Here is a 24,140-nt window from a genome sequence, read left to right on the forward strand (position 1 = left end):
TCAGTGGGAGGAATAGTGTCCCATCATTGGTATCAGTGGGAGGAATAGTGTCCCATCATTGGTGTCAGTGGGAGGAATAGTGCCCCATCGTTGGTGTCAGTGGGAGGAATAGTGCCCCATCATTGCTGTCAGTGGGAGGAATAGTGTCCCATGATTGGTGTCAGTGGGAGGAATATTGCCCCATCATTGGTATCAGGAAGAGGAATAGTCCCCCATCATTGATGTCAGTAGGAGGAATAGTACCCCATCATTGGTGTCAGTGGGAGGAATAGTGCCCCATCATTGGTATCAGTGGGAGGAATAGTGCCCCATCATTGGTATCAGTGGGAGGAATAGTGCCCCATCATTGGTGTCAGTGGGAGGAATAGTGTCCCATCATTGGTGTCAGTGGGAGGAATAGTGCCCCATCATTGGTGTCAGTGGGGGAATAGTGCCCCATCATTGGTGTCAGTGGGAGGAATAGTGCCCCATCATTGGTATCCGTGGGAGGAATAGTGCCCCATCATTGGTATCCGTGGGAGGAATAGTGTCTCGTCATTGGTGTCAGTGGGAGGAATAGTGCCCCGTCATTGGTGTCAGTGGGAGGAATAGTGCCCCATCATTGGTATCAGTAGGAGGAATAGTGTCCCATCATTGGTGTCAGTGGGAGGAATAGTGCCCCATCATTGGTATCCGTGGGAGGAATAGTGCCCCATCATTGGTATCCGTGGGAGGAATAGTGTCTCGTCATTGGTGTCAGTGGGAGGAATAGTGCCCCATCATTGGTATCCGTGGGAGGAATAGTGCCCCATCATTGGTATCCGTGGGAGGAATAGTGTCTCGTCATTGGTGTCAGTGGGAGGAATAGTGCCCCATCATTGGTGTCAGTGGGAGGAATAGTGTCCCATCATTGGTATCAGTGGGAGGAATAGTGCCCCATCATTGGTATCAGTGGGAGGAATAGTGCCCCATCATTGGTGTCAGTGGGAGGAATAGTGCCCCATCATTGGTGTCAGTGGGAGGAATAGTGTCCCATCATTGTTGTCAGTGGGAGGAATAGTGTCCCATCATTGGTGTCAGTGGGAGGAATAGTGTCCCATCATTGTTGTCAGTGGGAGGAATAGTGTCCCATCATTGTTGTCAGTGGGAGGAATAGTGCCCCATCGTTGGTGTCAGTGGGAGGAATAGTGTCCCTATCATTGGTGTCAGTGGGAGGAATAGTGTCCCATCATTGGTATCAGTGGGATGAATAGTGTCCCATCATTGGTGTCAGTGGAAGGAATCGTGCCCCATTGTTGGTGTCAGCGGGAGGAATAGTGCCTCATATCACTAGGAGCAATAGTGCCCCAAGGGCCGGATAAAGGCTAGCAAGGGGCCACATCCAGCCCTCTGGCCACAGTTTGGACACCCCTGATCTACAAGGTCCGTTGCAATGTTATGGCTGATTTTTTTCATCATGATGTCTACGTGTATGCTACAGACTCCCTCCAACTTCCACAGAGCCAAAAGGCAGATCGAGTATTTGAACTTCTCCAGAGTCTTGTCCTTATTACGTCATTCTCTCTGTGTCACATGCTGCAGATGTCCAGCAGTCCAATGATTTCCAGCAGTTGGTGAGCGATCAAGAGACAATGAGGAGCAGCATGACTCAGAGCCTCAGAAGTGGAGAGGACCTCCTGGAATTGGTGAAGAAAAAGCTGGTGACCACCGAGGGTGACCTGGAGAAGACCCGTCTGGAGCTGGAGAAGGCAGTCCAGGGTATTATGGATCTGAACAGCTCTCTGCTGCAGTGCCAGTGGGAGGAACAGAATTCTAAAGCTGAAAAACAAGCAGTGGAGGAAACGCTAAAAGACGCAAAGTCCAAACTGGACAAGTACGAAAAAGGTACTACAGGTATTCAAATCTGGTTTCTTTTTGGAAATCCTCCCCTTCAACATACACACTTACCTCAGTGCTACGTTCTTTACATCCTTCACCCAACATCATCATTGCACTGGCCTCAGCTGTGCAGTGTATCCACAAAGACTTGTATGGGACCATCTCTCAAGCTCCTCTGGCCTCGAGAGGTTGCCCTATAGAAGTCCAAGAGGACTACTGCACAGGAACAATGGAGTGAAGAACGTAGACCGAGGCCACAGCATCAAGGTAAGTATGCATGTTGGGGATTATGTAGGGAGGTACTTTAGGTTGGGGAAGTGGCAGGAATTTTCTTTCTTATCAAGAAATCATTCCATCACAAATCCAAAATACAAGGGGCATTTGAATCAAATCGGGACTCTTAAAGGTAAAAAAAGTGGAGGGATTGGCAGAGAGGGGTGAAGGACACTGAATGGAGGCCAGTGGAGGGATTGGCAGAGAGGGGTGGAGGACACTGAAAGGAAGCCAGTGGAGGGATTAGCAGAGAGGGGTGGAGGACACTGAATAGAGGCCAGTGGAGGGATTGGCACAGAGGGGTGGAAGACACTGAATGGAGGCCGGTGGAGGGATTGGCAGAGAGGGGTGGAGGACACTGAATGGAGGCCAGTGGAGGGATTGGCAGAGAGGGGTGGAGGACACTGAATGAAGGCCAGTGGAGGGATTGCCAGAGACGGGTGGAGGACTCTGAATGGAGGCCAGTGGAGGGATTGGCAGAGAAGGGTAGAGGACACTGAATGGAGGCTAGTGGAGGGATTGGCAGAGAGGGGTGTAAGACACTGAATGGAGGCCGGTGGAGGGATTGGCACAGAGGGGTGGAGGACACTGAATGGAGGCCAGTGGAGGGATTGGCAGAGAGGGGTGGAGGACACTGAATGAAGACCAGTGGAGGGATTGGCAGAGAGGGGTGGAGGACACTGAATGGAAGCCAGTGAAGGGATTGGCAGAGAGGGGTGGAGGACACTGAATGGAGGCCAGTGGAGGGATTGGCAGAGGGGGGTGGAGGACACTGAATGAAGGCCAGTGGAGGGATTGGCAGAGGGGTGGAGGACACTGAATGGAGTCCAGTGGAAGGATTGGTAGAGAGGGGTGGAGGACACTGAGTGGAGGCCAGTGGAGGGATTGGCAGAGGGGGGTTGAGGACACTGAATGAAGGCCAGTAGAAGAATTGGCAGAGAAAGGTGGAGGACACTGAATGGAGTCCAGTGGAAGGAATGGTAGAGAGGGGTGGAGGACACTGAGTGGAGGCCATTGGAGGGATTGGCAGAGAGGGGTGGAGGACACTGAATGGAAGCCTGTGGAGAGATTGTCAGAGAGGGGTGAAGGACACTGAATGAAAACCAGTGGAGGGATTGGCAGAAAGGGGTGGAGAACACTGAATGAAGACCAGTGGAGGGATTGGCAGAAAGGGGTGGAGGACACTGAACGGTTGGTAAGGGGGATGAGTCTGGCGGCAGCATTCATGATGGACTGGAGGGGGGATAATCTATGTAAACGTCATCCAACGAGGATCGAGTTGCAGTAGTCAAGACTAGAGATGACCAGGGAGTGAATTGGGATCTTTGTGGTGTCATTGGTTAGGAAGGGGCGTATTTTGGAGATGTTGTGGAGGTTGAAATGGCACACTTTGGACATTGATTGGATGTGGGGCACGAAGGAAAGGTCAAAGTCTAGGATTACAACTAGCACCCTGGCATGAGGGGAATGACCAACGGAAATCCCACCTGAAAGAGGAGTGTAGGAGTTGGTGTTGTATGTGATGCTGACAATGCACTGAGAAAGGTAAGAGGGGAACCAGGAAAGAGCAGAGTCATGGAGGCCAAGGGAGTGGAGTTTACTGAGGAGGAGAGGGTGGTCAACTGTGTCAAAGTGAGGGGAAAGGTCTAAAAGTATGAGTGCGGAGTAGTGACCATTGGTTGGGATGACTACGGAGCAGTGGCCATTGGTTGGGATGAGTACGGAGTAGTGGCCATTGACTGGGATGAGTACGGAGTAGTGGCCATTGGTTGGGATGAGTACGGAGTAGTGGCCATTGGTTGGGATGAGTACGGAGCAGTGGCCATTGGTTGGGATGAGTACGGAGCAGTGGCCATTGGTTGGGATGAGTATGGAGTAGTGGCCATTGGTTGGGATGAGTACGGAGTAGTGGCCATTGGTTGGGATGAGTACGGAGTAGTGGCCATTGGCTGGGATGAGTACGGAGTAGTGGCCATTGGTTGGGATGAGTACGGAGTAGTGGCCATTGGTTGGGATGAGTACGGAGTAGTGGCCATTGGCTGGGATGAGTAAGGAGTAGTGGCCATTGGTTGGGATGAGTACAGTTTACTGGCCATTGGTTGGGATGAGTACGGAGTAGTGGCCATTGGCTGGGATGAGTAAGGAGTAGTGGCCATTGGTTGGGATGAGTACAGTTTACTGGCCATTGGTTGGGATGAGTATGGAGTAGTGGCCATTGGTTGGGAGGAGTACGGAGTAGTGGCCATTGGTTGGGATGAGTACGGAGTAGTGGCCATTGGTTGGGGTGAGTACGGAGTAGTGGCCATTGGTTGGGATGAGTACGGAGTAGTGGCCATTGGTTGGGATGAATGTTGTGGGTGGAAGCCAGACTGTAGAGCAGGGGTGTCAAACTGGTGGCCCTCCAGCTGTTGCAAAACTATAAGTCCCATCATGCCCCTGCCTTTGGGAGTCATACTTGTAACTGTCAGTCTTGCAATGCCTCATGGAACTTGTAGTTTGGCAACAGCTGAAGAGCCAGTTTGACACCCGTGCTGTAGAGGATCAAGAAGGTTGTTGTCACTGAGGTGGCAACTCACACGTTTATGGACAAGGCTCTCAAGAAGCTTGAAGGCAAACAGGAGTAAGTAGATGGACCTTAAGTTATTCAACAGGTGGGGTCCAGCGAGGGATTTTTAGGTATGGGGTAACCAGTGCATGTGTGAGCAGGGAAGGGAAAGGCGATGGTGGGGAGGGAGAGGGGAAGGTGAGGAGGGAGAGGGGAAGGTGGGAAGGGAAAGGCGACGGTGGGGAGGGAGAGGGGAAGGTGGGAAGGGAAAGGCGAAGGTGGGAAGGGAAAGGCGAAGGTGGGGAGGGAGAGGGGAAGGTGGGAAGGGAAAGGCGAAGGTGGGAAGGGAAAGGCGAAGGTGGGGAGGGAGAGGGGAAGGTGGGGAGGGAGAGGTTGAAGATGTGGGTTGGAGAGTTTATGATGGAGCAGGAAGGAGTTCTAAAATGCAGACAGGTATTCCAGGCTTGTTGGACATCATTGGTGCAGTGCCTGGAAACCAAGACTTCTGTGGCCTGGGAATCAGAAACCAACTAAAGGGTTATAGTGAGGTGGGCCACAACGGAAACAAAAATGCTCCACTGAATAAAATTTATTTTATTTTTTCATTCATTTTATAATTAATTTAATTTATTATAAAATATTTTAGAAATGCTACTACAACCAGCCCAGAGGTGAAAGACCATCGTTTTTTTTTTTGTTAGGGCTCTTTCACACGGGGAGGACCTGTTTAGCGGAGCCACTTGCTCAGCGGTGGGATCTCTCCACTGATCCCCGCTATGATCTCTCTGCTGATCCCTGCTGAGATCTCTCCGCTGACCCTGGCTGAGATCTCTCCACTGATCCCCGCTATGATCTCTCCACTGATCCCCGCTATGATCTCTCCACTGATCCCCGCTATGATCTCTCCACTGATCCCCGCTATGATCTCTCCGCTGATCCCCGCTATGATCTCTCCACTGATCCCTGCTATGATCTCTCCGCTGATCCCCGCTATGATCTCTCCGCTGATCCCCGCTATGATCTCTCCGCTGACCCCGGCTGAGATCTCTCCGCTGATCCCTGCTATGATCTCTCCACTGATCCCCGCTGTGATCTCTCCGCTGATCCCCGCTGAGATCTCTCCGCTGACCCCAGCTGAGATCTCTCTGCTGATCCCCGCTATGATCTCTCCACTGATCCCCGCTATGATCTCTCCGCTGATCCCCGCTATGATCTCTCCACTGATCCCCGCTATGATCTCTCCTCTGATCCCCGCTATGATCTCTCCGCTGACCCCGGCTGAGATCTCTCCGCTGATCCCTGCTATGATCTCTCCGTTGATCCCCACTATGATCTCTCCGCTGATCCCTGCTATGATCTCTCCGCTGATCCCCGCTGTGATCTCTCCGCTGATATCTCTCCGCTGACCCCGGCTGAGATCTCTCCGCTGATCCCCGCTATGATCTCTCCACTGATCCCCGCTATGATCTCTCCGCTGATCCCTGCTATGATCTCTCCGCTGATCCCCGCTGTGATCTCTCCGCTGATCTCCGCTATGATCTCTCCGCTGATCCCCGCTATGATCTCTCCACTGATCCCCGCTGAGATCTCTCCACTGATCCCCACTGAAACCTCTCTGCTGATCCCCGCTGAGATCTCTCCGCTGATCCCTGCTATGATCTCTCCACTGATATCTCTCCGTTGATCCCCACTGAGATCTCTCCGCTGATCCCCACTGAGATCTCTCTGCTGATCCCCGCTGAGATCTCTCCGCTGATCCCCGCTATGATCTCTCCACTGATCCCCGCTGATATATCTCTGCTGATCCCCACTGAGATCTCTCCGCTGATCCCCGCTATGATCTCTCCACTGATCCCCGCTGATATCTCTCTGCTGATGCCCACTGAGATCTCTCCGCTGATCCCCACTGAGATCTCTCCGCTGATCCCCGCTGATATCTCTCCATTGATCCCGGCTGAGATCTCTCCGTTGATCCCCGCTGAGCAAGCGGATGACAGCTGTGTCCGGTCTGCTGTGCAGAGCAGACACAGACCTGCTCACTCTCCTCAATGGGCGGTCGGATGAAAATGGACCGCCTGTCTGTTTTCATCTAATCTGATCCGACAGACAGGAGGGGAATTGGACCCCATCCATCTGTTTTTGGTAGATTGGATGTCAGCGAGTGTAAATAGATACATGTCCGTTTACACCTGCTGCTCCATAGAGGAGAATGGAGGTTTCCGATCGGGTTCGCTTGAAAAATGGGCAGGCAGACCGAATCGGAACATTTGTGTGAAAGAGCCCTAATGCCCCTTCACACGGGCATTCCATTTTTTTTGAGCAGTCCAGTTACATTTTTTCCACGAAAAAACGGATCGGTTCACATCAGTTTTTCATCAGTTTACATCCATTTTTCATCCATCTACATCTGTTTTTTTTTGTTTGTTTTTCATCCGTTTTGTCTATTTACATCCCTTTTCATCTGTTTACATCAGTTTTTGTCCATTTTATCCATTTACATCCATTTTCATCCATTTTTCATCCGTTTGTGTCCATTTACATCCATTTTTGTCCATGTACATCAGTTTTTCATCCTTTTTCTGTTTACATCCATTTTTCATCCGTTTGTTTCCGTTCACATCCATTTTTGTCCATTTACATCCGTTTTTCATCCACTTACATCCATTTGTGTCCGTTTACATATTTTTTTGTCCAATTTTTATATGTTTACAGACGTTTTTGTCCATTTACATCCGTTTTCATCCATTTTTTGTCCATTTTTATCCGTTTGTGTCCGTTTACATCTGTTTTGTCCATTTACATCCATTTTCATCCGTTTACATCTGTTTACATCCGTTTTCATGCATTTACATCTGTTTTTTGTCCATTTATATCTGTTTACATCCGTTTGTGTCTGTTTACATCCATTTTTGTCCATTTACATCTGTTTTTCATCCATTTACATCTCTTTTTCTCCATTTACATCTGTTTTTTATCCATTCTTTTTTCTTTTAACTGAAGAAAATAGGGGTTTTTTTACGTTAAAAAAACATTTTTTTTTTATATGCAAATACAAAGTACAATTAAAAAAATTTAAAATGAAATTGTGTGTAATGCTAACCCCCCCCCCCCTTCACCCCGGAGGAGCCGTTTGTATTTTTGCTCAGGTTTCCCCTTGCTTCACCCCGCAGCCAGGCACAAAGTATTTTTTTGCTGGTTGTCTCCAATGACCAGTCTAGGGGATGTTGGTTTTTGGGGTTTTAGATCTGGGGATAGGGATGGGGGATGTAATAGGATACTCCAAGACTAGAACTCTTCACACTGTGGACCTCTAGCTGATCTCTCTGCTTTCAGCCAGGACTTCAGCAACGCACAACTAAGGGATCAGCTCTTAGTTGTGCTTTGCTGAAGTCCTGGCTGAAAGCAGATCGCAGGCGTCCCTCTACTTTGTAACAACAAGTAGTTTAGGAGTCGGCCAAGTCCCTTCTTCAGTAGTAGTAGTTACAGGGCTGAGCTGCTCAGGTACAAGCCCGTTACGGCAGACTGTGGCAGTCCAAACACAATAGAACCGAGCAAAGTCCTTTGCAGTATGTCCATTGGACAAGCTCTTCAGGAAACTGGCCCAATGTTCCCTTTCTGAGACCCACGCTGACTATTGAGCACCAGAGGGGTAGCCAAGCACCCCCAAGCATACCTCCCAACTGTCCCTGAACCACCGGGACCCTCCCGGAAACTGAACGCTGTCCCTCAGTCCCTCAGATACAGGCAGAATCCCGCAGCCTGGTGGGAAATCCTTCTCTAATTGGACCGGCTGGTTGTTTTACATCATGGTGATTGGCTGAAGCTCAAAGCAATCCTCCTATAACTCTTTGTCCTGTGGGGGCGGGGTCAGATCCTGGTCTAGGCTGACGCCCAGGAGGTACTTTCTAGTGGAGTAGAGCCGGCGAGTGAGTCTGATGCAAATGTTTCTGGAGTATCCAAAGATGTTGCAGTGTCCTGGGAGATGGCAGAATGTTTTCAGGTGAAGGCCGGGTCTGTGCAAGCGTGGCCACCTCATCCCTATAAACCGAACACATATTAATGACACGGGTTGTGTGGCCTCACTTACTGCAGACAGGCACTAGGGGAGACTAATGACCGCCTTAGTCACAGAACCCGTGTCATTAATGTGGGTTCAGCATCAAAGGGATGAGGTGGCCACCATACTGTGCTAAGGTTCCCTGCCCCCCCCCCTTCCCTCCCTCCAATCCTGAGCTCTCCAACCCCCCCTGCCCCTCCATCCTGAGCTATATGTCCACTCCTTCCATCCTAAGCTTTCTGTCCCCCCCTCTCCCTCCCATCCTAAGCTTTCTGCCCCCCCCTCTCCCTCCCATCCTGAGCTCTCTGTCCCCCCCTCTCCCTCCCATCCTGAGCTCTCTGTCCCCCCCTCTCCCTCCCATCCTGAGCTCTCTGGCCCCCCATCCCTCCCATCCTGAGCTCTCTGTCCCCCCCCTCCCATCCTGAGCTTTTTGTCCCTCCTCCATCCCTCCCATCCTGAGCTCTCTGTCCCCCCCCTCCCATCCTGAGCTTTTTGTCCCTCCCCCTCCCTCCCATCCTGAGCTCTCTCTCCTCCCTCCCATCCTGAGCTCTCTCTCCTCCCTCCCATCCTGAGCTCTCTGACCCCTCCCCCCCATCCTGAGCTCTCTATCCCCTCCTTCCATCCTGAGCTCTCTGTCTCCCCCTCCCTCCCATCCTGAGTTCTCTGCCCCCCCCCTTCCTTCCCATCCTGAGCTCTCTCCCCCCTCCCATCCTTAGCTCTCTGTCTCTCCCCCCCTTCCATCCTGGGCTCTCTGTCCCCCCTTCCGTTCTGAGTTCTCTACCCCCCCTCCCATCCTGAGTTCTCTATCCCCCCTCCCATCCTGAGCTCTCCATCCCTCCCTTCCTTTTCATTCTAAGCTCTCTATCCACCCCTCCCATCCTGAGCTCTCTATCCCCCCTCCCATCCTGAGCTGTCCATCCCCCCCCCCCTTCCCTTCCATCCTGAGCTCTCTGTCCCCCCATCTCATCCTGAGCTTTCTGCCCCATCCCCTCTCATCCTGAGCTCTCTGCCCCCCCCTTCCTACCCTGATCTTTCCATCCCCCCTCCCATTTTGAGCTCCCTGTCCCCCCCTTCCCTTCCTGTGCTTCCTGTCCGTCCGTCCCCCATTGTGAGCTCCCTGTCCCCCCCCTCACATCCTGAGATCTCTGTCCCCCCTCCCATTGTGAGCTCTCTGATCCCCCCATCCTGAGCTCTCCATCCTGAGCTCTCCATCCTCCCCCCATCCTGAGCTCTCCATCCCCCCCCCCATCCTGAGCTCTCCATCTTCCCCCCTCCCTTCCTGAGCTCTCCATCCTCCCCCCCCCCTCCCATCCTGAGCTCTTCATCCCCCCCTCACATCCATCCTGAGCTCTCTGTCCCCCCCCCTCCCATCTTGAGCTCTCTGTCAACCCTCTTCCATCCTGAGCTCTCTGCCACCCCTCCCCTCCCACTCTGAGCTCTCTCCCTCCCCCCTCCCCCGCTCATCCTGAGCTCTCTTTTTAAATATTTTTACTGGACATGTTTAATAGCAAAAAGTTTTTTCTTCAAAATTGTCGGACTTTTTTTATTTATATTGCAAAAAAAATAATGCACAGGTGATCAAATACCACTGAAAAAAAGCTCAATTCGTGGGAAAAAAAAGGACATAAATTTAATTTGGGTGCAGCGTCGCATGACCGCGCAATTGTCAGTTAAAATAACACAGCGCCAGAATGCAAAAAATGGCCTGGTCAGGAAGGGGGGGGGGAATCCTCTGGAGGGCGAGGGGTTAATTCCGCTTTAACTGCTGCTCAGGGTTCTGGGCTTCACCGCAATGGCCACCTCCAGCAAGATGAATCCGGAGCAACGCTGGAGACAATTTACGGCACACGCTCATGTTGGAAGCAGAATTCTTCACATGGAATGTATGTTTCTTGCTAAAGAATATTTTTTTTTTTATCAGTTGTTATGAGTAAAGTTCCACTTTTATGTACACTTTGTGGGGACTACAAATACCTAGAACAGTTACAATACATTGAAACCCCCTCAGAGAATGATTTACTATTGATATCCCCCCCCCCCCATCCCCACCCAGCAACCTCACTAACTGCCTCTTCCGGGGTTTCTGTTCCAGACTTGTGTCCTGAAGGATGGATCCATTTTGGAATGAAATGTTTCTGGTTTTCCAATGAAAAGAAAACATGGGAAGTTGGTGAAGAAGATTGTCGAAGCCAAAATTCCCAACTGATTGTTGTGCAGCAGAATGACCAAGAGCTAAAGGTAATTCCAACTAAAAATATATATATATATATACAGCTGTGTTGAAAATACTAGCAGTCAGACATCACTAACCGGATCAATCACTGTTTTTGGTGGAAATGATATTTCTACATGGCAAATAATTTCCTACCAGGTGTAGTAGAGTCATAGAAATCCAACAGACCCAACAGTCCTGACATGCATGCTGCTGATTCTGTGTCATTGAATCACTCATTGAAAGGGGCGTGTTCATAATAATAGCCGTGTGGAGTTCTATTAGTGAGGTCATTCATTCTTTGAAAAACAGGTGGCAATTATTGCCCTTATTTAAGGAAGGAAGGCAGCAAATGTTGGACATGCTGGTTACAGTGCATTTCTCTCTGAAATTCTGAGGAAAATGGGTCGTTCCAGACATTGTTCAGAAGAACAGCGTACCTTGGTTAAAAAGTTGATTGGAGGGGAAAACATATAAAGAAGTGCAGAAAATGATCGGCTGCTCAGCTAAAATGATTGCAAATGCTTTAAAATGGCAACCAAAACCTGAAAGACGTGGAAGAAAGCGAAAAACTACCATTGGAATGGATAGAAGAATAGCCAAAATGGCATGGACTCAGCCAACAATCAGCTCCAGGAAGATGAAAGAAGGTGTGACGTTCCCTGTGAGGACTCAGCCAACAATCAGCTCCAGGAAGATGAAAGAAGGTGTGACGTTCCCTGTGAGGACTGTTACAATTAGAAGACGCCGATGTGAAGCCAAGCTATCTGCAAGAAGCCCCCACTGTTGGGAAAAAGACGTGCTGAAGAGGTTACAATCTGCCAAAGAGCACATTGACCGGCCTAAAGAGAAATGGGGCAACATTTTGTGGACTGATGAAAGGAAGATTGTTCTTTTTGGGTCTAGTGGCCAGAGACAGTTTGTCAGACGACCCCCAAACACTGAATTCAAGCCACAGTACACTGTGAAGACCGTGAAGCATGGTGGTGCAAGCATCATGATATGGGGATGTTTCTCATACTACGGTGTTGGGCCTATTTATCGCATACCAGGGATCATGGATCAGTTTGAATCCATCAGAATACTTGAAGAGGTCATGCTGCCTTATGCTGAAGAGGAAATGCCCTTGAAATGGGTGTTCCAACAAGACAACGACCCCAAACACACCAGTAAACGTGCAACATCTTGGTTCCAGACCAACAAGATGGACGTTATGGAGTGGCCAGCCCAATCCCCGGATCTTAAACCAATAGAAAACTTGTGGGGTGACATCAAAAATGCTGTTTCTGAGGCAAAACCAAGAAATAGAGAAGAACTGTGGAATGTGGTCCAATCATCCTGGGCTGGAATACCTGATCACAGGGGCCAGAAGTTGGGGGACTCCATGCAACACAGATGTACAGCAGTTCTCAGAAACAGTGCGACTACAACCAAATATTCATGAAGTCATTCAAAGGAAAGCAAAATCTTCAAACATTTCTCAGTTTATATAGTGAATGTTGGAGTTTGTAAAGAAGAATACAAACACGGCCATTTTTTTGAACCATCTAATATTCACTTTTCTTCCATTTTTTAGAGGAACAACACAAATTTGATGTATTTTTCTTCATGTTGTGATTTGGAATAGAATGTGTCGTGTTGAGGGGGTGGAGCCTGACTATGACGGCACGGGAGAGCGCGCAGTAAGCACTCTCCGTTAGCCTTCCCTGGTTTATCCTCCCCAGGAGTCTCCGATAGAGAGACCAGCTGCATCAAGGGTGAGCGGTGACTCACCCGACTGGAGACGGTGCGTGGTGCCCGTGTCCCTGGAGACGGTTGGCTTCCTGGACCTGAGAGAGAGAGATCTGGCAGAGAGTTGGGAGAGGAACGCCTCGGGGCTCTCCTCTGACGTTCGGTGGAGGAGGAGTGGAGTCTCCGGAGAGACGGTCGGGCTGTCAGTCAGATAAGCCTAGGAGCTAGGAGCCAGGAGAAAGCCGGCTTCGGAGGGGGAGTGAGATTGTCAGGGAGATAATACTGAGACGGATGAGGCAGTGGAGCGGCACCGACACGTGGGCAGCCGCAGAGAAGCCTTGGGAGATCCGGGTGTGGGAGAGCTTGTCTGACATACAAACGAGTAGGAGAAGTGGAGGAGGTAAATCAACACACTCCTGTCACATTACATCATCTCCACCCTGTCTTCCTAAGACCTCAAAATCTCCCTGCTGCCATATCACTCCTGCATCATACTATTCCTATTGCCTGACACCACTGTTATAATAAGGCTAACCTCCTAAACTTCCATATCTTTCCCAATCTATAATCTAATATATATCAGTACATCGCCTCCAAAATAAGGACGTATCGGATGAGAAAGATAAGTGACTTGAGCCATATTGGACCCACAGGAATCCCCCTAAGAACTTATAATGAGAAAAGAGGACTGCTTCTGGAGTGATATCCCAACGTGAAGGGTGAGTGAGGACCGTGGGCCTTCCTGCAGGTCTTATTCTATATTATATATTGGACCTACACAGTGGAGCCTTATATACATTGATTCCTCGTATTAGACTTTCAGATGACTATGGTAAGACTTTGCATTGATTATAAAATCTGAAAATAAAAGAGGGGATTCCTAGGGTGGGTCTGAAGATCGGGAGGAGTAGGTGTCCAGGAGAGCAAGCAACAAGAGTAAAGGCTTTAAAAATAAAATGAAAGGTAAAAACATCAAAGGGAGTGGGCCTAAGAACTCACAAACTGGTACGATCAAGAAGTATGTGTCACAAGGAAATGTTACCCCAGAAAGATCTCAGGCAATAAATGAAAAAAGTGAATTGGAAATAAGTCTGGATAATAGCCCGAGACTCTCCCTGGGCCCGGTATATAGTAGCCAACAATTAATGGAAAGCCAGGATCTGAGAGATTGTGAAAGAGATATGCAAATACCTAATAAAAAAGAAATGGCGGAGATGTTTAAAGGCTTGGAAAAATCACTGAAGCATGAAATGGGGATGATTCGGGAAGAAATGGGACAATTGTTAACTAGAGTGGAAGAAATGGAGGAAAAAGTGCAAAATTATACCCAAACCATCCCAAAATTAGAAAAAAGGCTATTAGAAGATAGAAAAGAACAAAGGAGATTGCTCTATAAGATGGAAGAACAAGAAAATAGAGAAAGGAGAAATAATCTCAGAGTAAGAGGAGTCCCAGAACTATCACAGAGGGAAGATATAAAAGACTTAAAAGAGTTAGTTGGCAAGATTTTGAACTCCATAATGGACAAAGTGGATGAGGAGATGTTTAAATTGGACGGAGTATACAGGATTGGAAAGTATCAACAAGACAAAGGGATAGAAAAACCAAGAGATATAATTGTTAAATTCCATAACTACGGAGATAGAGAAGAGATATGGAAAAAGATTAAAGGAAAAACAAATATTATATACGGAGAGAAAATTATTCAAATTTTTGCAGACTTAACACCAGAGACTCTGAGAAGGAAGAGATCATTGAAACCCCTATTAGAAGTGATGAAAAATCATAATGTGAAATACAGATGGGGCCGCGATACAAGTTTAATCGGGTGGAGGGATGGAATTTTAGCTATCTTAAAAGTTCCGGAAGATTTGGAAGACTTCTGTGATAAACTGGGACTGCAGAGACAAGTGATACCGGGCTGGGAAGTGGAAGAGGGAGAGTTGGACACGGGTAGATGGCAGTTGGTTAAAAGAGGAAATAGAGAGACAATAGATAAGGAGACATTGGGGAGGAGGGGGGAAGGTGAGCGGTTATAGTCGGAGTCGAACCCCTGTAGTGGGATCAAAGGTGGAACATGATCCATAGGCAAAGGAGGGGGAGGAGGTTGGGGAGGGGGGAGGGGAAGGGGGAGGGGAAAGGGGAGGGATATGGCGAGGGAGGGGGAGAAGGATGGTATAGGGGGAAATTTTTAAAAATACTCTGCATAGTGAGGAGATGTATACAAGACATATGGAAGATATAAAGTTTATAACCTACAATGTAAAGGGGTTGAACAGTCCTGGGAAGAGATTTAAGCTATTTAAGGAGTTGCAACATAGAGAAGCTTCGGTAGTTTTTTTACAGGAGACGCATTTTGAGATTAAGTCAAATATTAAATTAATCACTAGAAACTATCCAACATGGTTTTATGCAGATTCCCCAATTAAGAGAGCTAAGGGGGTGGCAATTGGGTTTGCTAAAAATGTAAGGTGGGAGGTAGAGGACAGAGTGACGGATCCTGAGGGGAGATTTTTGTTTTTGAAAGGTAGGTTGCAGGAAATAGAGTGTACAATAGCGAATATATACTGCCCAAATAAGAGACCTGAAATATACCTGAAAGGGATACTAAGAAAGCTGATGGATTTTAAAAAGGGTGCAACGAGAGGGAGGTAGGTCTATGAAAATCTATGAAAAGTCTATGAAAATCTTAAAGAAGGAGATACATGAGGGCCAACTAGTGGACATATGGAGAATAATGCATGGAAAGGAAAGAGACTATACCTTCTTCTCTAATGCACACGAGACTTACTCGAGATTGGATTATATAATGGTAGATCATCAACTTATTGAGAGGGTGGATAAAGTAGAAATAGAGACAATGACTATCTCAGACCATGCCCCAGTTATAATGAAGGTAAGATGGGGGAGGCAGTTGACAAGGGGGGTAGGATGGAGGTTAAATGAGGCCCTTTTATTAGATCAAGAGATCGATCAGCAGATCAGAAAAGAGATGGAAAGATACTTTCAAGAGAATGAAACAGGGGATGTATCAGTGGCCACTGTCTGGGAATCCCATAAGGTATATATTAGGGGTATATTGATCGCGCTAGGGACAAAAAAAAAAAGGAAAGGAGTAAGAAACTGACAGGCTCTTAAAAGAAATATACGACCTGGAACAGATCCATAAAAATAGAATAACAAGTGAGATAAGGCAGAAGGTATTAGGAAAGAAGAAGGAGTTGGAGATATTAATGGAAGAAGAAAGGAGGAGAGTACTTAATAAAGTAGCAGTAGAGAGGTATAGATGGGGAGATCGACCAGGAAAACACTTAATGAGAACCCTGAGAAAAAAGAAAAATAGAAATTATATAGAAAAAATAAGAAGCCCCAAGGGAGAAATGGCTCACTCTACTAAAGAGATTGGGAAGGTATTCAAGGAATATTATAGCAAGCTGTATAATATTAATTCCCAGAATTTAGCAAATAATAGTGAAAATAAAAACAGAGAAAAAAGAAGGACATATTTAAAAAATACAGGACTACCAAAGATAGATGAAGATCTATTGAAATCCCTGGAGTCGGAAATTACACAGGAGGAAATAAAGATAGCGTTGAAAGATACTAAGGTGGGGAAAAGCCCTGGCCCAGATGGATATACCGTAAGGTATTATAAAAAATATAGTGAACTGTTAATACCTAAATTGAAGGAGTATATGAATGCCCTGGGTGGGGAAATGGAGATTAGACAGGAATCCCTACAAGCCCATATAACACTTATACATAAGGAAGGGAAGGATGCTACTCAATGCTCTAGTTATAGGCCAATTGCACTCATAAATATAGATACAAAACTATATGCAAAGGTCTTAGCAAATAGGATGAAAGACTTGATGCCGGAATGGATTCAGGGAGATCAGGTTGGTTTTGTATCAGGGAGAGAGGGTAGGGACAACGGAATCAGAACTCTGTTGCTGATCCAGAAAGCTAAAAAAGGGAAAACCCCAGCAGTGGTGCTCTCGATTGATGCCGAAAAAGCTTTTGATAGAGTAAACTGGAGCTTTATGATGGATACCCTAGAGATCATGGGAGTAGGTGGTAGAATGAGGGAGTGGATAGGAAAGTTGTATAAAATGCCATCCGCGGTTATTTTGGTAAATGGTGAAAAGTCTGAGCCCATTGGGATGTCAAACGGGACAAGACAGGGATGCCCACTGTCCCCATTGTTGTATGTATTATCATTGGAACCCTTGTTGGAAACAATTAGGAAGAATGTAGATATAAAGGGAATACAAATAGGGGAAACTGAACATAAAGTGGCAGCTTTTGCAGATGACCTGCTGTTTTATGTGGGAAATCCTAGGATAACACTCCCGAACTTAATAAGAAGTTTAAAAGAGTATGGGGAAATATCAAACTTAAAAATCAACCCGACAAAAACTGAGATCTTAAACGTAAATCTTCCAAATGGTGAGAAAGAAAAGATACAAAGAGAATTTCCTTTTATATGGAGAGATACAGAGATAAAATATTTAGGGGTTAAACTTACTGCTTCATATACAAAATTGTATAAATTAAATTATATTGCTCTTCTAAATGAGATCAAAGAGGAACTGAGGATAATGGGAAGAGGAACTCCCTCTTGGTTAGGACGAATAAATCTGATAAAAATGATAATTGTACCCAAAGTCTTGTATAAATTTCAGATGATCCCAATAAGTCTCCCAGAGGCCTTTTTTAAAGAAATTAAAAAGATGATAACAAAATTTATATGGAAAAATAAAAAACCTAGAATATCTTATGACCTGATGAGTAGAGGTAAAGAGAGAGGGGGTTTGGGAGTGCCAGATTTTAAGAGATACTATAACGCTGTAGTTTTAACAAGAATTTATGACTGGACACACAATAAAAAGGGAAAAAGGTGGGTTAAGATAGAGAACGAACTGAGTGGAGTTGACCTGAGTAGAAGCATATGGGCACCAATACAATATAGAGGTTTAAAAAATACCACGAGTGTATATACACTGAATGTTCTAAAGGTTTGGGATAATTTACATAAACGTATGAAGTGGGATTTTAATTCACAATTAATGTCACTAAGAAATATGGAATATTTTCCACCAGGTATAGAGGGGATTATGGGAAAATGGATTAAAAAGGAAGACATTCAATTAAGGGATATTATGGATGGACAAAAATTAAAAACAATAAAAGATTTAAAGAAAGGTGGAGGGGAACTTTTTATTAAGATCGATGAGTGGAAATACCACCAATTAAAACACTTTGTTGAGAGCCTTCCGAAACCTATGAGAGGGAGAAAGGATTGGAATTTATTTGAGAAGTTGTTGGAATCACGGGGAGAGGGGAAACGGGGCACGGCAAAAATATATAAAATTCTCACTGAATTAGTCACAGAGGTAAAACCAATGTATATAGAAAAATGGGAAAAGGACTTGGGGACAGAGATAGATGAGGATAAACAGAGGAAAATATATAGACTCACACATGAAAATATCAGCATGAGAGAAGTGGAGGTAAACTATAAAAGTTTGGTAAGATGGCACATCACACCAAAGGTAGAACATAAAATGGGTATAGAGAGAACACAAGAGTGCTGGCGTGGGTGTGGAGGGATTGGTACGTGGTTTCATATTTGGTGGGAATGCCCAAGGATTCAAAGTTTTTGGGAGAAAATGGTCAACTTAATAGAGAAAATCTCAGGGATAAAGATAGAATTAGATCCAGAAGTGTGTCTGTTACATAAGACAGATATACCAGTGAATAAATACAAGGATTCCGGTATATGGTACTATGTAAATGCAGCAAAGGGGTTGATACCTAGATTCTGGCATAGTTTAGAGGTTCCGAGAGAAAGGGACTGGTTTGAGAGAGTAAAGCAGATTAGTAAGATGGAGAAACTATACTATATCCAAGAGGGTAAGATGGAGATATATAAAAGGAGATGGGAGAAATGGGAAGATTTTGTACTTCAAACGAATATATATGAAGCAGTAGAAATGAGAAGAGAAGAGGGGTAGGATACGCTTGCTTTAGACAGAAAGTAGGGAAGAACGCAGAGTGGGGGGGTTGTTTGGGGGGGAGGAGGAAGGGGGTAATGTTTTTAAGAAGGGAAAAATAAAGGATAAGAAGGAATTGTGTATTTATTATGAAAAAGATGAAAGTGTAATGTTATCTTTATGAAAAATTAATAAATATTTAAATATAAAAAAAAAAGAATGTGTCGTGTTCCCAATGCATTTGTGTGGATGGAAATAAAAGGATTAGAAGGATTTGCAGCTTTATTCACTTTTTTTCAACACACTGCTATTATTTTGAACACAACTGTGTATATACAGTTGTGACCAAAATTATTCAACCCCCAATGCTGTAAAGGGGTTTAGGGACTATAGTGTACATTTGGAATTGTATTCAGAATCAAATCCTACAAGGACGTTGTAACTACCCAAATGCAACTAAAATGACATCAATTGTTTATGTAATACAGTAGTAAATGGTTCTTATGTGGTTTCTTCATTGCCACAATTATTCAACCCCTTAAAGACTACCACTCTGAAGAACAGAGGTTCATACAGGTGCTTTCCATCAGGTATTGAAAACACCTGTGGATGTCACCGAGCAGCAATCAAGCATAATAAGCACCAATTAGGCAGCTTTAAAATGACTGTGATACTCAGCTCCTTCTAGACATTTACTGGTGTGGTTACAAACATGGTGAAGGCAAGAGAATGGTCCAGGAAGACAAGAGAAGAGGTGATTTCTCTTCACAGGAAGGGCAATGGCTATAAGAAGATTGCAAAGATGTTAAACATACCAAGAGACACCTTAGGAAGCATCATTCGCAAATTCAAGGCAAAGGGCACTGTTGAAACGCTACCTGGTCGTGGCAGAAAGAAGATGCTGACTTCGACTGCTGTGCGCTACCTGAAGCGTAGAGTGGAGAGAAGTCCCCGTGTGACTGCTGAGGAACTGAGAAAAGATTTGTCAGATGTGGGTACAGAAGTTTCAGCCCAGACAATAAGACGCACACTGCGTAATGAAGGCCTCCGTGCCAGAACTCCCAGGCGTACCCCCTTGCTGTCTCCAAAGAATAAGAAGAGTCGACTGCAGTATGCCAAAAGCCATGTGGACAAACCACAAAAGTTGTGGGATAGTGTTCTGTGGACTGATGAAACAAAATTAGAACTGTTTGGGCCCATGGATCAACGCTATGTTTGGAGGAGGAAGAACAAGGCCTATGATGAAAAGAACACCTTGCCTACTGTGAAGCATGGTGGAGGGTCAATCATGCTTTGGGGCTGTTTTGCTTCTGCAGGTACAGGGAAGCTTCAGCGTGTGCAAGGTACCATGAATTCTCTTCAGTACCAGGAGATATTGGATGGAAACGTGATGCAGTCCGTCACACACCTGAGGCTTGGGAGACGTTGGACCTTTCAACAGGACAATGATCCCAAGCATACCTCCAAGTCCACTAGAGCATGGTTGCAGAGGAAAGGCTGGAACATTTTGGAGTGGCCATCGCAGTCACCAGACTTAAATCCGATTGAGAACCTCTGGTGGGACTTAAAGAAAGCAGTTGCAGTGCGCAAGCCTAAGAATGTGACTGAACTGGAGGCCTTTGCCCATGAAGAATGGGCGAAGATACCCGTAGATCGCTGCAAGACACTTGTGTCAAGCTATGCTTCACGTTTAAAAGCTGTTATAACTGTAAAAGGATGCTGTACTAAGTACTAAGATTGAATGTCACTTGGGGGTTGAATAAAACTGATAATGCTGTGAGCACAGAAAAGACATTTGTGGTTATTTCATTATAACTGTTATGTTATATTTGTCTGACCTACAAGTGCCTCTTTAATGTAAATGTAAGCAAGATGACTGAATGATCAAAAGCAATGTCAAACTGGCCAAAACACTCAATTTCAGTGGGGGTTGAATAATTTTGGTCACAACTGTATATAGTGCCTGGAGAAAGTCTTCCTTCCTCTGGAAATGTCCCCCATGTTGTCATGTTACAATGTATTTATTGGGATTGGATGTGATAGACCGACACAAAGTGGCACATAATTGTGAAGTGGAAGGAAAATGAGAAATGGTTTCCAACATTTGTGACCAATAAATCTGTGAAAAGTGTGGTGACATTTGTATTCAGCCCCCTTTACTCTGATCCCCCTAACTAAAATCTAGTGGAACCAATTGCCTTCAGAAGTCACCGAATTAGTAAATAGAGTCCCCCTGTGTGTCATGTGATCTCAGTATAAATCCAGCTGTTCTGTGAAGACCTCAGAGGTTTGTTAGAGAACATTAGTGAACAAACAGCATCATGAAGGCCAAGGAACACACAAGACAGGTCAGGGAAAAAGTTGTGGAGACAAATAAAGCAGGGTTAGGTTATACAACAATTTCCCAAGCTTTGACCGTCTCACGGAGCACTGTTCAATCCATCATCTGAAAATGGAAAGAGTACGGCACAACTGCCAACCTACCAAGACATGGCCGTCCACCTAAACTGACAGGCCGGGCAAGGAGAGCATTCATCAGAGAAGCAACCAAGAGACCCATGGGAACTCTGGAGGAGCTACAGAGATCCACAGCTCAGGTGGGGGAATCTGTCCACAGGACAACTATTAGTCGTCACTCCACAAATCTGGCCTTTATGGAAGAGTGACAAGAAGAAAGCCATTGTTGGAGGAAAGCCATAAGAAGTCCCGTTTGCAGTTTGTGAGAAGCCATGTGGGGGACACAGCAAACATGTGGAAGAAGGGGCTCTGGTCAGAGGAGACCAACATGGGACTTTTTGGCCTAAAAGCAAAACGCTATGTGTGGTGGAAAACTAACACTGCCCATCACCCTGAACACACCATCCCCACTGTGAAACATGGTGGTGGCAGCTTCATGTGGTGGGGATGCTTTTCTTCAGCAGGGACAGGGAAGCTGGTCAGAGTTGATGGGAAGATGGATGGAGCCAAATACAGGGCAATCTTAGAAGAAAACCTGTTAGAGTCTGCAGAAGACTTGAGACCGGGGCGGAGGTTTCCCTTCCAGCAGGACAACGACCCGAAACATCCAGCCAGACCTACAATGGAATGGTTCCGATCAAAGCATCTTCATGTGTTAGAATGGCCCAGTCACAGTCCAGACCCAAATCCAATGGAGAATCTGTGGCCAGACCTGAAAATTGCTGTTCCCAGACGCTCTCCATCCAATCTGACAGAGCTTGAGGGATTCTGCAAAGAAGAACGGGCAGAAATGTCCCTCTCTAGATGTGCAAAGAGACATCCCCAAAAAGACTTGCAGCTGGAATGGCAGCCAAAGGGGGTCCTACAAAGTATTGACTCCGGGGGGCCGAATACAAATGCCGCCACACTTCTCACAGATTTATGGGTCACAAATGTTGGAAACCATTTCTCATTTTCCTTCCACTTCACAATTATGTGCCACTTTGTGTCGGTCCATCACATCCAATCCCGATAAATACATTGTAACATGACAACATGGGGGGGATACATTGTAACATTACAACATGGGGGGGGGATACATTGTAACATGACAACATGGGGGGAGGGGGAATACATTGTAACATGACAACATGGGGGGGGGATACATTGTAACATGACAACATGGGAGGGAGGGGGAATACATTGTAACATGACAACATGGGGGGGGGATACATTGTAACATGACAACATGGGGGAGGGGAAATACATTGTAACATGACAACATGGGGGGGGATACATTGTAACATGACAACATGGGGGGGGGGGGGAATACATTATAACATGACAACATGGGGGACATGGGGGGGAGGGGAATACATTGTAACATGACAACATGGGGGGGGGGATACATTGTAACATGACAACATGGGGGGGGATACATTGTAACATGACAACATGGGGGGGGGAATACATTGTAACATGACAACATGGGGGACATGGGGGGGAGGGGAATACATTGTAACATGACAACATGGGGGACATTTCACGGGGGAGGGGGGAATACATTGTAACATAACAACATGGGGGAGGGGGATACATTGTAACATGGCAACATGGGGGATATTTCAGGGGGAGGGGAATACATTGTAACATGACAACATGGGGGACATTTCAGGGGAGGAGGAATACATTGTAACATGACAACATGGGGGACATTTCAGGGGGGAGGGGAATATATTGTAACATGACAACATGGGGGACATTTCGGGGGGGGGGATACATTGTAACATGACAACATGGGGGACATTTCAGGGGGGAGGGGAATACATTGTAACATGACAACATGGGGGACATTTCGGGGGGGGATACATTGTAACATGACAACATGGGGGACATTTCAGGGGGGGGGGATACATTGTAACATGACAACATGGGGGACATTTCAGGGGGGAGGGGAATACATTGTAACATGACAACATGGGGGACATTTCAGGGGGGAGGGGGACTTTTTCAAAGCACTGTGCGTGTGTATATATATATACATATACTGTATACAGGGCTTTTCTTCAGCGGGGGTGTGGGGGAACGCACCTCCAGCACTGAATGTACATATGTAATGGGAAGGGATGCTGTAGGATCTATTGTTGCTGGCTGCTGGGGGAGAGAATTTGTGTGGTTGTCTATTGTTGCTAAAAGAGATGTACTGTTGGGGAGGTTCTATTGTTGCTGGCTGTTGGGAGATCTATTGTAGCTGCTGGGGGTATCACTGGGATGGTATTTAGTTTTGGGGTGCATTGTTGCTGGAGGAATCTGTTGTTGCTGGTGGGGGGGGGGTCTGGTGGGGGGTGATTGGTGGGGGGGGGTGGAGACAAGATGTGACTCTAGAAGAAGCCCCGATTGTATGTTATAAATGATATTTTCTGTTCTATCACACGTGACATGTTGCCTCTATGCAGGGCTGGATTATACTGATGGGGTATTTGTTGTGGCTCCTGTGACGGTTCAGGACGAGGTGTTTGTTGGCTGCACTTACTCCACCCGACTTCATTCAGAGATTGTTTATTATTTCTAGGATTTCTTGTCGGGGAAAGGAGAATTCTGGGTTGGAAAGGCACTAATATGGAATTATCCACAAGAGTGGAAGTGGCCCAGCCGATATGAATCGTAAGTATGACATCGCGGCAACATGGCAGATGTCCAGCATTTTCCAGCATAAAGATCGTTCTTCATATAGCTGCATCCTTGGCAACCAGCGATGCCATCAGGTCTCAGTCATTTACTGGCCAGGAATCCCCCGTGTAGACAAAGGGCGATAGTATGACATCACTGACAAAATATAGTCACACGGCCATTTTTGCGGCCATGACATGAATCCAATATGCCTGTGGCCTGAGTCTTCCCACAAAATTCTTTCCACAAAGTTGGGGGCATGAAATTGTCCAAAATGTCGTCTTGAGAGTTCCTTTGACTGGAACTAGGGGGCCAAGCCCAACCCCTGAGAAACAACCCCACACCATAATCCCCCTCCACCAA

At 46.4% G+C, this 24,140-nt stretch overlaps 1 protein-coding gene across 1 annotated transcript in view; it reads left to right on the forward strand.

The window, feature by feature from the left end:
* The window catches only part of LOC149435496 (B-cell differentiation antigen CD72-like), a 65,364-nt gene that overhangs the window by 33,113 nt on the left and 8,111 nt on the right, over window positions 1-24,140 (forward strand). Inside the window, exons 4-6 of the mRNA XM_089662604.1 lie at window positions 1,561-1,863; window positions 10,825-10,970; window positions 23,680-23,771. Of these exons, the coding sequence (XP_089518730.1) occupies window positions 1,561-1,863; window positions 10,825-10,970; window positions 23,680-23,771 (541 nt within the window). The remainder of the gene's footprint in view (window positions 1-1,560; window positions 1,864-10,824; window positions 10,971-23,679; window positions 23,772-24,140) is intronic.

This window comes from Staurois parvus, unplaced genomic scaffold, assembly GCF_062004578.1.
Source record: "Staurois parvus isolate SC_StPar_1 unplaced genomic scaffold, SC_StPar_1.0 ptg001497l, whole genome shotgun sequence".
NCBI classification, from domain to species: Eukaryota; Metazoa; Chordata; class Amphibia; order Anura; family Ranidae; genus Staurois; species Staurois parvus.